Source organism: Lates calcarifer, linkage group LG19 (genome assembly GCF_001640805.2).
Source record: "Lates calcarifer isolate ASB-BC8 linkage group LG19, TLL_Latcal_v3, whole genome shotgun sequence".
Lineage (NCBI taxonomy): Eukaryota > Metazoa > Chordata > Actinopteri > Centropomidae > Lates > Lates calcarifer.
The window spans coordinates 13,409,871-13,424,595 of NC_066851.1; the positions used below are offsets into that span (position 1 = coordinate 13,409,871).

A 14,725-nucleotide genomic window follows, 5' to 3' on the forward strand; every position below is an offset into this window, starting at 1 on the left:
GAGACAGTTGAAGTTCAACAGTTCAAGTGTAGGCTACAAAAAGAAAACTATGAGCTGAAAGACACTAAAATGGTCTGTATGGCCTAGAGCAACTGCAGATGATAATTACCATCTTTCATTATCATTATCATTGTTTTATTATTAAGGACAGAAGCTGCTCGGTTCTCTTTGAGGCAGTCTGCATAGCTTTGTACTTTTCAAGCCTGTTTTGTACATATTTTGTTGTTAATGCATGACATTTTATAGAAAACACACACTATGGACACTATAGGTAATATCAGGTGCAGTTTACTGTCTGCACAGCAGGTTTAAGAAATTACAAAATCAAGCTATCATCATATATATTTACATTCTGAATTACATTCAGAAGCTACAGTACACCCACACCATCTCTGTGACTTTGTGACAGTGGTTTTTAATGTTCACTTTTTGACATACAAAATTTAACCTCCAAACGGTTAACTGAAATTGAGAATAAACATTTGAATATTCATGTATCAATAGACTGCTGAGTCTTTTTTACACTTTGCATATGTTGTATAATCAAACTTGACCATTCCAGTTTATGACCCTGACCCAAATCCCTGTGGATTATGGTCAGGGTTACAGATCAGGTTTCAGTCAAGCTTAAGTTAAAGATTTTAGGTTCAAGGTGAGGATTAAGAGGAAATTCAGCTCTAAGTGTTACTGTTAAGTTAAAGTCTACAATAAGCTGACACTAATGTAACATCATTGTTGAATTTAGTATCATTTATGCATAAAAGCAGCCTAATCTTGTAGCTGAGTCTTGTAGATTAATAATGTATTTTTAGCTTCACTGTATATTCATGAGTCACTTTGATATTTTTCCCAGGATAAACAAATCCTTGTCAGTCTCAACCAGGATTTTATTCAGACAAGCTTGACCTTCTCCCAGTGGCTGATGACTAGAATCATTGTCCAATTAGAGGGGTCAGTTTAAATTATGCAACAGAGGGAAAGTGGTACTTGCCATCTGTCAGAAGGGGTTATTTCATTAGGGACAGAGCCAGGAAGTCTCTGGCTGGCAGAGTCTGCCACAGCAAAAGACACCTATGCTGTTACATCCATCATCTGTAGCTATTACAGGAAGCTATGCATGTGTGCATGTGCATGTGTACACTGTCATTGTTTCACATAATGCTTTAATACTGAACATGTTTGCATAAATAATTGTCTATTTTAATACTGAATACAGTTCATGTAACATTTTCTTTTTCAGAATGTAAAATGTCAGTGACTACCACTATGAAAGAAACCACACAAATTTGCCACCCAATGTAGCTAAAATACATTAACTACATTTTCTAACACCTGAATTTGACTTCTATTTGTGTTTCACTATATAAAAAACTTCATTTCTGTGTAAAGAGCATGTAAAACTATCACAGAAAGACAGACAACTAGACAGTTTAAGCAAGAGAGAAACATAGTCAGAGAGAAATCCACGGCTGGGTTAAAGATAAAACTAAATTTACAGTATGTATTTTTTTTCTTTCCTATAATCTGTAATTGAAAACGTATATAATGATGAACCAACATCTTGGTAATTCTGTTTGGTATTAAATAGATTTGGCTCTAATGGTAATTAACTAGCAAGTAGTAGTAACTGCCATCTCAGCTTTTGACTTGCGTGGGATTCACACAGTGTGGTTAAGCTACGTTTGAATAACATTTATTTGTATTCAATTGTAGGATAATTTATTTTCATCTTCATTATTATTATTAATGTCATATTTTTATTATATAAAGCAGAGTGCAGAATCTGCATATTTGAGGTGGCACAAGATTTCGATACAACAAACAGGATCTGTGTGATTCATTTCCAGTGAGGTCCCAGCTTTTAACCTTCCCTTGGAGAGCAGAGAAAGATGAGTGCCTGCAGGCTAACAGTCTAATATTAGAGTCATGTTTGTCGTAACACTCCTCTTTGGGAAAATCCACTCTGGGCTGATTATCAGTGTGATCCACTCTACTAGACCTGCAGCAGTGAAAGTGCCATTGCCAGTGTGGAGTCTAATTGCATGTGCCAACATCAACTCCATGACCTGGCACTGGAGTTCATACGTGAGAATAGTCTTAGTCCTCCATAATCTGTGATGAAGATGTGTCCTTAAGTGTAGCAGCCTTTTGATTAAAGCTTATTAATGTAGTGTCAATGTAGCAAGCTACACCGCTGTTCATGCTGAAACATTATTGCTGTATAAACCTGTAAAGTCTGTAGAAACAATCCCCCATTTCCCACTTATGATGTTGTGCTCCACTGTGTTCCAGTTTGCAAAACCACCAACAGAGGGCAGCATGTTTAACTGTCTTGTCCGGAGGCAAAAGAACAACGGTGTGAAGTCAGTGAGAAGGAAAAGTATGTTCACACTCTGCAGGTTACACAGATAATTCAGTCAGAATGAACCTCTTTTTTCCCCCATTATACTTTTGCCTAAAACTCATGTTGATAATTTCTATAGAATAAATAAATTCTCGGTGGATGGTTTATGTGTTTAAGTAAGGAGTGTGTGTGAAATGCATCATTTCTTTTTCCCAGTGCCTCAAACCCGAGGGCATCCAAAAATGCATCACCACTTCTGATGGCCTTATGTTTACAGATGTCCATCATTGTCATTTGTAGATATTTGATAATTCTGTCTGACTCAATCTCAAAGGACCATATATATTCCTGTCTTTTTTAATGCTTTTTTCCTGACTTTCTAGGTGGCCGATAGATTCCATTCATTTTACTTGAGGTGTTAAAAGCCAGTTGTTTGAAACCTGAACACACTAAAGTTTCAAGTGAACATTTTACTGGTGTTGCATCATTGCTCGGTGTCGATGCCAAAGTCAGTCTGCAAAAACAGATGATGATAGCGTGAAAAAAAATGCTGACAAAAATGTGATTGTGATGGATTGCCAAGTGTGCAACTTTGAAGTATAATAGCTGATTCTCATGCCATACATAATTTAATGGAAACCAAATGTTCTCTGGAATATGCAAAACACTCCATGCTTTGATTTGGAAAATGAGCAACAGTAACATAAGAGTATTTAATCTGTAACAACAAGGCTAATCCGACAGGAACACCGGTATGGATGTTATAAGTCCCATCTGGTTTAGTAAATAATTAGTAAGTGCTATATACTCTGTTATGTGGAGAGCTAAACAGTCTGTGACAAGTGGAGAGGGTCCGTGCATTTTGCCACTCTGCCTAACATAACAGAATAAAGCTCAGGTGAATATGTGTACCACACAATCAAACTAGCCAACTTGAAATCAATACCTGAATGATGGAGAATGATATACATGCTGAACCGGTGTCAGATTGCCAGATTGCTATAAACCTCCTATTGATGCATTAAAATGAACTAAAATAGGAATATTTGTTGTTTGTTGCTTTACCAAATATTCAGCTAGCAGTTTTCATGTAAAATGTGGATCAGACACACACACTTTCAGTAATACCTCCAAAAACGTTCTGGCTAATCTGGCTAAACTGTTGTTTATAAGCTTGTTTATAATTAATAATGAACAATAAGCAATTTGTTGGAAATGTTTTCATATCCAATGGACACAATGGCCCAAGATACAAAAATTAAAAAAGTTGTATGGTTTTCAATTAAAGCCAATGAGTCATAGCGAATGGCAAATCACAGTAAGACAATAACAATGAAGCTATTTTTTTTTTTTTTTTTTTTTTTAGCTGTCCATAGAGAAATCTGCAACATAGCATACTTTTTTTCACTCCATAAACTATTGACAAATCAGCAAAGTCAGGAGAATACTGGAGGAGGAAAAATACAGAGAACAGTAAAACTTTTTTTTTTGTAATCTCAGTTGCCAAGTCAATTTGGATTTGTCACACTAAACACAACTTTCAGCAAAATGTGTCCCTGTGTACATTACACAATATATGACAGACTGACCCTGAACTCACCTAAAGGCCTAAAAGTCAAAAGCAAACTTTGACCTCCATCTCCAAACACCCGAGATGTCGAGACAACAACTCATATAATAATGTGGCAGAAGGACAAATCATACACACACACACACACTCATTTCAAAGACCAATTAGATTAAATATTGAAGGATGCTTCTGTCTGAAATGACAGCGATGGCATTAATACACACACCCGGGACCTCTCTCCTGAACAAGAAATGATTGAGTCATCTGCATATTATACACATGATGAAATATCTGATTGAAATGGCCTTAACATCAGTAAAGAGGGCTGGAAAAGACTCTTGGCTCTGTGAGGAATTCTACACAATGTTCTCTATAGTTGACAGGTAAAAGTCTAAAGATTAATCGCTCATGTCTTTGTTCTGCGCAAGAGGTGCCAGCACAGATGCCCAGGAGGCTTTCTCCCAGCTCTCCGAGTTGAAGAGGAGTTAAAGGGCTGCGTTCCCATGCTGGTACGGGGAAGATGGAACCGTGACTCCTGGTATCCGGTGAAATGGGGCCTGTTTATCATGTTCCTGGTGGGCGGACTTCATTTTATCAGGTGGGAACAGAGTAAAAGCAGCAGGAGAGGGAGGCATGGGGAGACAGATGACATAAAAGTGAAGAAAAAAACAGGGAAACGATGAGGGGAAGACACAGGAGAGAAAGTGAGGACGAGGAGGAAAGGGGTAAGGCGTGATGGAGAGGGGAGGCAGAGTGGAGACATTGGAGGGAGGAGAAGATGTAAAAATAGTGGGATGAACCTGGAGAAACAGCGCTGCATGGCAGGGGAACAAAGAGGGGGAAAGAGTGAGAAGGAGGTCAGGTCAATTGACAGCCCATCAGGGATGCATCTCTGTCCCAGCATATTAATCCGCACCTGCTTACAGCCAATGGCAGCATGACAGAGGCAGCACAGAAACCATGACTGAATCCATCACAGAACATAAACCTGTCAGAACAACCACAGACTGACACATGTGTTGCTGTGGTTTTTGACAGGGCTGATCACAGCATGAAAAGATATGAAGAAAACAAAACAAATTTAGAAACTCATGTGATGCTCTCACATTTTTTACGCCAGTCAGAGCAGACAATATAGGAGCATATGCCTGATCGAAGGTTATCTTTGCTCTTGTCCGTGTGTGCGTTTGCTCGTTTGTGTGCGTTTTTGTGTGTTTGCTTTGAGATTAAGTGGATCAGACGTTTTTAATCATGTCGGCCTGGTTTCACTTAGAGCTGAGAGCTCTTGCTTTGTCTGAAGATGCCCAGCTTTCTCCCCGCATTTGAATTCTGAACAGTGAAACGGCTGAAATGGTATTCCTTGTTTATGGAAATTTCCAGATAAGTAAGAAAACATGAGTATCTGTCAGGATGCAAGAATAAAGGTGCCCTAAATCTCAACCTCTCACTGAGAATTTACATTACACAGCATACTGATTATCCACAGAGACTCAGGCTTTGTGACAAAAAGAGACTTTGGTTAAAATTAGCTCAGTTGACCTTTTGATCTTAGTCATGTACATTTTTTGCTGTCAAAGATGTTTCTTTACTGGTCAGTCTGTGACCTGGTTTAGTCATGTGGGTTGGATAATGTCTAGGACCATTCAATCAGGTGTAACAGAGGGAGAAACATGTCATCTTCAAATTGTCAAATCCTTTTCACTGGCCTACATGTTCCTCTTTCTTTAAAAATGAAATGAAATCAATTGCCGTCTCTCCAGTCATAGTCATAGTCACTTCCACCTCCAACACCATCCCTGCAGGTAAATTGGGCTGAAATGAGTTTTCTCAGTATGAAGGCTGGACTCACTCTAATCAGGGAGCACATGCACTTCCAGACTGAAGCATACCATTTGAGATGGTTTCACATCTGTTGAGGATGAACTTGTGGACTGTGGGACTGAGAGGAACTTGACCCGGATAAGCAGCTGCAGATTGATGGATGACGGGACTACATTTACATTACGTTTATTTATTTGGCAGATGCTTTTATCCAAAGTGACTTACAAGTGAGGGACAAGCTTAATACAATAGGAGACCTTGAAGAAAGAGCTAAGTACTAGTTGGTAAACAGACCTCATTGCGTTCACGCACACCCTCCACAGACACTAAGATCATGATTTATTTCTATTACAATGAAAACAAACTTGGTGGTGTGTTTACTTGGACATGAGTTGAGGGTGGGTTGTGGGGTCTCTGGTTCAGCCATAGTCACCAGTGTTTGAACTCCAGATTTAATGGTGCTATGAGTCCACGCAGCTGCACTTTGAATCAATAGATGCAGCGTTTTCCATATGATCTAGCACCAATAGATTCATGCTTCATTTAATGATTTCCCAAGAGTCTTTTCTGTTTTTATGGCATTGCTGGAGGAAACCAGTTAAACTTAATTCAAATCATTTCATTCAGGGCTGAAGAAATGGACTGTATCAGTCAGGGAAGTGTCAAAATTATAACTTAATACTAGTATTGCTGCTCCACTATGAATATATGCTGTGTCTTAAATAAGATATTCCAGTCAATACATGCAGCACTCACTGGCATAGTCATAGTCATAAACATGACCATTACTAAAATTATGTTAATAAATCTCAATAAATGAGTCTCTAAGGTCAACAACTAAAAAATATTAATCAACAGAGGTCCTCTCTGTCCAACTTGGCCCTTTAAGATTGATTATGGGTGTTTAAAAGTGCAAAATGTATGTATTTTAGTTTAAAACATTCAAAATGTAACTTAAAGTATTGACACAATGTGAAGAAGTAACAGTTTTGATGTTGTCTGTATATTGTGTTGCAGATATTTACTGAAGTTAGCATGCTTCTGTCTTGTAATACCAGCTTGTATCTCAAGGGGTGATAGTGAGTGCTGCCCTAAAGTTTCTTCTAGACTGATAAGTAAACAGCTGTTGATGCTAACGTTAGCTATGTAACAATAGCAAAAACGTACATATATAACAAATCAGGCTAATACTAGCTTTTGTGAAGTAAATGATTCATAATATACCAAATATAAATACAAAACAAGACATGAGCTGGAAGCTTGTTTTAAAGCGAGGTGGGGGTGCTGTGGGTGAGGGTGTGTGAGGAGAAAGTTGTTTATTAGAGTGACAAGAAGCTTGGGGGTTTGTAGACGAGGAAAAAGGCTGAATTAGGTTGTGTCAGGCAAATTTCATGCTAATAGCTTCAGTGACATTTTGTGGTGTTATTGCTTGTGAAAATGGGAAATTACAAACATGCTAGTCAAGTTTCCATCCCAATGCCCCTTCTCATGCTTAATATCAAAAGGTTAATAAACAATATGTAAATTATCCCCTAGGTGAGGGAAAACCCTCATTTATATTCTTCAAGGCTCTTGATGAAACAGAATTCCATTCTTGTGTGATGGTTTTATTCACTAATTTAGTGCTTTATTATTGCACAAATTATACTTCTGATAAAAGAAAAGGCCCAATTGTGCGGTCAAATACTTATAAGACTAAAAAAATATGTGTGTAGCTGTATGCTAAATCATCGTGTAGCCAGGATTTTAAAGGTTTTCAACAATGATCATTACTTTGAAAATGCCTTTGATCCAGATATATTTAAGACATAGTGCTGGTGGAAAAGAAGGAGAGATATACAAAGAAATAAAATGACCTCTTGTGCTGAACTGCCATCTTTTCTGTTGTAGCGGTCTCTGCACTCTGCTTTTTAACGAGGACTGAATAAAGTTTAGAGTGCTTGACCTCTGAGCAGAGGCATCTCAAGTTTGGCACAAATGTCAGCCAAGAACAAGACACCCACTCCCACCAGCCCTTTATCAAGACAACAGTTTAGTTTACTCTCTTTGAACTCTTAACTTTATGTGCCCTAAAGTAAACAGTAAAGTAGGTCTAATTTTGGGATGTGGTTTTAAGGAATTATATTGTTTCCAAAAGGAAAATTTAATCTGCTGTTTTTGACAGTGGCTCACAGCCTGTTGATTTGATTAGCCATGCAAGTTCCCATTCCCAAGTCATTCCCCATGCAGTTATGCTGTTGACCAGATCAGTATTAATGGGGTTTAACAAATTCAACTGATAAAGTTTTCTCAGCCCTCAGAAGATTACTTAATCTGCCGATTCGACAGCACCATAACACGAAGTATGAGGTTTTTGCACAATCAAGATGCAGGTAAACATAGGACACTGTTGTCTCTCACAGTGGTAATTGAGCACCTGTTACCCATGATGCACATGCACAGTATAGATGGATGGATCATATCCTCCACAATATGCCACCTCCTCCTCTACCACCACTTCATAACTGCCTAATTTGGTGATATATTGCTTGTAAGGCCAGAGTGGATGTTAAGTGTGATAGATTCACCAAGCTCCGGGACTGACGGTCCCACAAGTGTAAACACAGCCAGTCAATTGGATCAACAGCATGGAAAGCAGACAAATACAGCCGGTCTCCTTATTTGGTCTATTAGGGAATCTTATTTTATCAAAGGCAGTGAAACATGTTATTACATATACAGTATATAGGTGAGCTGGAGGAGAAACTAATGCAAAGTGCTCTGAGCCTTTAAACTAACCCACTTTCTTGAAACTGCCCGTGGCGATGGATCCACTGCTGTAAAGCACAAAACAAACATGCATGACTGACAGGCTGTGATTTAACACACACGTATACTTTGCAGTGAAACCTTCGTCCACACGTGGAGCTGAGGATTGCATGCATTTAGTGTTTGTGGACATAAATAAGGCAGTGAATTGGTCCACCTTTGACTCCACTGTCCAGTGTTAGCCCCATATCACCAGGCAAAAGTAGAACACAGAGGTATAGTTCTGCATATAGGTACTGATTTTTACTTTATTTTACTACTTACACGTGGACAAATGGTAAAAAGGTAAATGTTTACAAGTAAATCACGCTGGCCAAGTCTATCATACCAATGAGTGGATGCACGTGTTGTATACAACAGGATTTCCTATCATTGGCGTCAGAATGAGGATTGCTGGACCCACCTCTAATTGTTATTCACCTTCAATCGCCTTACCTTCCCATGTCGTCTAATAGATGACTTGCTGACTCGTTTTCCCTCCTGTCAAGGTCGATTGTTATCACCTGGGTGAGGTAATTTATTAATAGCAGATGGGCCCCTCTGCCTCCTTTTTTTAACGTAATGAATGCTGCAAACCTCCACTAGAAAGGGTGAAACAATAAAGCTGCTGACCAAAACTATATTAAGCAAAATAATATTTCATAGGTTCATTACCCATGTGTTCAGCCTCACTAGCTACTTACATCAGTGACGTCCTTCACTCCACAGTGGTGGAGCAGTAATGCGGCACATTCAGCTAATAGAAGAAAAAAGTGGTTGTATAATTAATGTGTTTGCTTGCACGATGCAATCATCCTGTGTCAACAATAAGATAATGTGTACTTCTCTGCAGCTGAAGGTACAGCAGAGTTACCTACATGAGTCGTGTGATCCTTCTTTGGCAGCACAAAATCATAAACCATGCTTGTTAAACATCAACTATCTCCCTGCATGAAAGATTTATCTGGTCGATTATGGATTCAACTCTGCTCTACATCATCCTTTCCCTGCATTCAGAGGAGCTTGTGACATCTACAGTATGGGCCCCTGTGCCATGCTATCTTGTATGTGTAATGACGTGGAAAAAATATTCAAACTCTCAGAATTTTCAAGGGGAACTCCAACAATTTTACACATCAAAGTCCGTTTAGACCTTGGGAAGCACTACTGCATGTATGAAAAAAAAAAAAGACTTGCAAAGTCTGATAAATTACCTCAAGTCATGTCACTTGAGTCAGCGTCGGTTGTGGCCGAGGCTGCAAGTTTGAAACTGAAAATAAATCTGGGGGTGTGGAGTTAGAAAGCAGTGATTTTACCAGTCCAGAGGCGAGCAGCTACATTAGCTGCTACTACCAGAGGATGTCCTATTGTTGTGGCTGTGTTCCAAGGTGGTAACATGTTCACTCAACCTAATTAATATGCAAAAAATTGCAATATGATTCATGCTACACACTGTAGATTTGTATTTCCATTTCCTCTGACAATTGCAGGTTATTTCAAAATAATAGAAAAGAAAAAGAAAAGAGGTGCCAAGGTAACTACTAACAATGTTGTGAATCTTTGGTTTTAAATCAATATATTGTTCATTTTGTTGATTGATAATGAGTCATCACATGTTGAACACCTGAACAAAACAACAGGCTTATATACAGACAAAGAATAATAGCTCTACCTACATTTAGGAAATAGAAGATAACAACTGTTATGCCCAAGGACGTATGAGATACACATTTTTACATTTTCTGCAAAATACATTTGGTAATATTTTCCTACGTGTACGGCCTGTAAGGGTTAAACAGTCTTTTCTATGGGACATTTTCTGTTGTGAATCTGTGGGCTTGTTTTTTGCTCTTCCAGCTGCAGAGAGGTACACATTACCTCTTGACATTAAAATTTAGATTTGCATGAAAACTTCTCATGATTAAGGTCAAACACGACTGTAAACTGGGTACCAGCCTTTTCTCCTTTAAGTCTCAAATTGCCAGAATTTGAGACTCAAAGGAGAAAAGTGAGTGGTTGTATATTGATATCGTTTCATGTTTTCCTGTTACAACTATTATGTGATGGTAGTGTTTGTACAAAGTCTTATAAAGACTTTTTAAATACTAAATACTATATAAATAATGAAACACCATACTCTTGTTTATACCTGAGATTCACTTGCTTATTGTGCCACAGAAGTTTTTTTGTTTATGTCCATGATGGGATGGAGATGATATATAATATACAACACAAGTAATGTGAAAATGTCCACTTTATAGATGTAGTCTTTTTATATATACATAGATAGATATGCTGTCACTTTCATCCATCTACTGTAACTGGAAAAAGCTGTGTACTTTGAACCGTCTGCCTGCTCAGGTGCACTCATCTTTCATGCATGGTGAGCCGTATGAAAATTCATACATGGAAAGCCAAGGGGCCTGCGTGTTTGTGCGTGCATTGACGACAATATGAGTGAAGTACACTAGAAAAGCATAACCTGCTGTTCGCTCTCATGACTTATTGAACTGTGACAGCCGTGGAAGCACACAGCTCGTGTCCTCCTCTGCCTGCAGGAGAGTAAAAGGGCAGGAAGATGGTGAAGGGATCAAACCTTAGTGAGAATCTCAGCTGTAACAGAATCTCACTCTGTCTTGGAGGGAGGAAAAAAAAAGTAGGAATGACGCACATCCTCCAAACTGATCTGTATTGTTTAATGCTCTGCCATGTCTGTTAGAACCTCCAGAGGCTGTTGGATTTCATTTTCACATCATCGTGATCTGCTGGGGCCATTACTCTAATCTCTTATTAGATTTCGAGGGAAGACTTTTAAAAGGTGATAAAACTGCAAATCATCTGTCAGATTATCTGTGCTGCTTTCAACATCCCAACAAGAAATGAAAGAAATAACTTGTATTTCCTGCTGATTCGGGACCACAGATCATCTTCATGCATTAAAACTCTCACAATTGTGCCAAACAAGTACTTGAAAGCCTTTATTGCACAGCAGCTCTGAATGTGATAACAGATAACAACATACCTTTATTTCACACAATGCTGACAGATAATCAGCATTAGTTCTGTGGCTCTGAGGGCCAGACTCCATAATTCAAAGCAGCGAGTCAGTCTCTGTAGCCGTGAGGTGGCCAAACCATGTCACACATGAACATAACATAGTGTAGATACAGATTTAATGTAGCAGCAAACAGATCCACACACACACACAGTAAAACAAGGCGATGTTTGTTCAGTAAAATTGAACTTATCATCAGTGTTCAGCTCTGCTGGGTAAATATCAGCTACAGTTTCTTTGTTTGACACTGATATTGTATGAATCTTTTCTCAGTGCCTGGTACAACAAGCAGACTTCTGACTGTTTTTCTTTTTCTCCCCTAGCTGCGTGAGTGTGCCTTCCTAAACAAACAAGATAACCATACAGGGCAGCAGCAAGCAGTCCATCACCATAATCAAAATATATACCTATGTTATAATTTCTCAGAGTACATAGACATATTGTTGATCTATGAGTTTCAAAAATAAAACTACCATATTTATACACACAATTCAAAATGGATCCTGGGTCATTTAGTCGTGTTCTTATATTTTTGCCTTATAACATCATGTCAGATGTTTATGGTCTCGGCAGGCATTAATGGGTCAGTCTTGGCATGGGAATAAGGTGTTGTCATATACTGTACCATCCAAACAGGAATCCATACAGAATACTAACAACTCATCAGTGGATGTTCTGGCACAACAAAGCACATGTGCCAGTACAAAGGAGTTTATATGACATGTTCAGCTGATTCTGTATATGAAGCTGTCATCAATCTGGCAAAAAGTCCATCCTCACATTTAATTCATCTTTATGTTTGGTATTATTTTTCACTGAAGCACTTTTTTTTTTTTTAAGAAAAACTGATTTCATGTCACAAAGACAGTAATTCCTTTTTTTAAAGTGTTGGAAGTAGGTTTAAATCCATGAAAATTATGGTATTATAGTTTCACGATTTCTTTTTGTTTGTTTGTTTTATGAAACTGGCATTTAAAATCTCCACAAAAGGGAAAAATGACTGAAAATTGGAAGTTGTTCCCTTGCATGCACAACTTATGATGATTCAAAGATGTTTTATGACATTGTACTACTCTATGTTCTCAGACATATCTTTAGAACTATATAACAAAAACAATAATAATAATAATAATAAATACAGAAATACATCTTATTGGGAATCTGAAGGGATATTTGTTCATGACCTACAGCATCTGAAGCGCACAAGTTTATGGAAAGCTTTCTTGAAGTCCTCGTTGGACATGGTGTATATGATCGGGTTGATGAGGGAGTTCAGATATCCCAACCAGGTGAAAAAGTCAAACAGTTCGGGGTTTAAACATGTGTCGCATGTGGCCACCACCAGTGTGTAAATGAAAAACGGCAGCCAGCAGACGATGTAAGCGCCGAGGATTATCCCCAAAGTCTTCGTCGCTTTCCTCTCTCTGGCTGCTGAAATCCGCTTTTTCTCCAAAAGCGCGTCCGACACCGTCACTTTCACCTGGTTCTCGCTCGTCGAGGACCCGGTGTCGCTGGACGGAGTGTCGTGTCTCCCGCACTGCAGGGAGGTCGTAGACGCCACGGACCCGGGGGAGTTGGTGACCAGGTGCGCAGAGGTGAGTCTCTTCCCCACCTTCTTGGGGGACTGTTTCAGGATCCGTTTCCGAGCCTCCACGTAAATCCGCCCGTAGAGGACAATAAGCAGCAAGGTGGGGATGTAAAAAGCCCCGAAGGTGGAGTAGATGGTGTAGAAAATATGATCCGTGTTGACGCTGCAGCTGGTCATCTCCTCCGCCTTCACCTGCCTCCAGAAGAGAGGCGGCAGGGAGATGGAGATGGCGATGACCCAGGCTGTGGCCACCATCCCAGCTGCGCGTCCCGGCGTGCGCTTTTTGGAGTACTCCACCGCGTCCGTGATGGCCCAGTACCTATCCAAAGCGATTACGCACAGGTGGAGGATGGACGCGGTGCAACACGTTATGTCCGACGAGAGCCAGATGTCGCACACGACTTGCCCCAGCGTCCAGGTGTGGATGACGGTGTACAGGACGCAGATGGGCATCACCAGAATAGACACCAGGAGGTCGGTGATGGCCAGAGAGGCGATCAGAAAGTTGGCAGGAGTTTGCAGTTTCTTCGACTGGGAGATCGTTGCGATGACAAACGCGTTGGATAAAGTGGTGGCCAGTGTGATGACAGAGAGGATCACCGCCAGGCTGATCTGATAGGCGAGACTCTCCGCGCTCTCATCCACCGTGGATGAAGCTGTGACAAAACTGTCGTTTGTGGTGTTCACCGGCTGAGTTGTCTCGACTTGACCGGAGATCTCCATAACTTTCAGTCACTTCTTGTCATATTTTATGTCACCCTGTGAGATGTCTGGCATTTAAGGTGCCCTTTTCTCTTGGTCAGCGTCGCCTTATCCGCCCCATCCGATCAGATTAAATGGCACAATCAGTCTGAAGAATAAAAAATGGATTCATTTCTTCCTCATTTTTACATCGGGTTTTAATGTGCAGGTGCCAAAATGTGAAAGCAAATATCCATTCCTGGCTGGAATTCAAACTTTTCCGTTTTTTAGCCATAAAAGAAAACTTCCTAACTGAAACACAGCAAATGAGAAAGAAAAGGATTGTGTGTAAATGATGAGCAGTGGGTCCTGATGCGCCAACATCTGGGAAGATGTCACAGATAATCCTCATATAGGGCACAGGTTCTCCAGATCTGTCTCTTTTCAGGCCCCCTGTGGTTGAATGGTGAGCCAACCCAAAGTCTCGGTTTTATACAGACTCTGACATCAAACAAGCACCACTAATCACAGCCTTGTGTTTTTTTCTTTCTCTCTCTCGATGAAGAGTAGGCTATCTGCTGGGTCATAGTGCCCAGTGTTTCTCTTTTGTCACATATTGGACACCTTTAGGTTATGGTTTGATACTGGTTTCTTATTACCACACAGGTTAGGGTTAGGGTCAGTGAGTTGTAACTAATGGCTTTACTGATGTACTAACAGTCATAATGTCCTTTAATAAGGAAGGACAACTTTGTACTCTCTGACTGTTGAGTAGTAGTAGTAGTAGTAGTAGTAGTCTAGTCATTATTAAAAGCCATTAAGTCTACTACAGTTAAGGTTAATAAAGTCCAAATTAAGGGGTCAAGTGTTTCCCACTTT

The 14,725-nt window shown here is 39.7% G+C and overlaps 1 protein-coding gene across 1 annotated transcript; it reads right to left on the reverse strand.

Moving 5' to 3' along the window:
• Positions 1–11,483: 11,483 nt before the first annotated feature.
• htr1b (5-hydroxytryptamine (serotonin) receptor 1B) lies at positions 11,484–14,315 on the reverse strand. The gene has a single exon (XM_018663386.2). It carries the CDS (start codon positions 13,886–13,888, stop codon positions 12,755–12,757), a length of 1,134 nt encoding a protein of 377 aa, XP_018518902.1. The 5' UTR covers positions 13,889–14,315; the 3' UTR covers positions 11,484–12,754.
• Between the last annotated feature and the right edge of the window lie 410 nt (positions 14,316–14,725).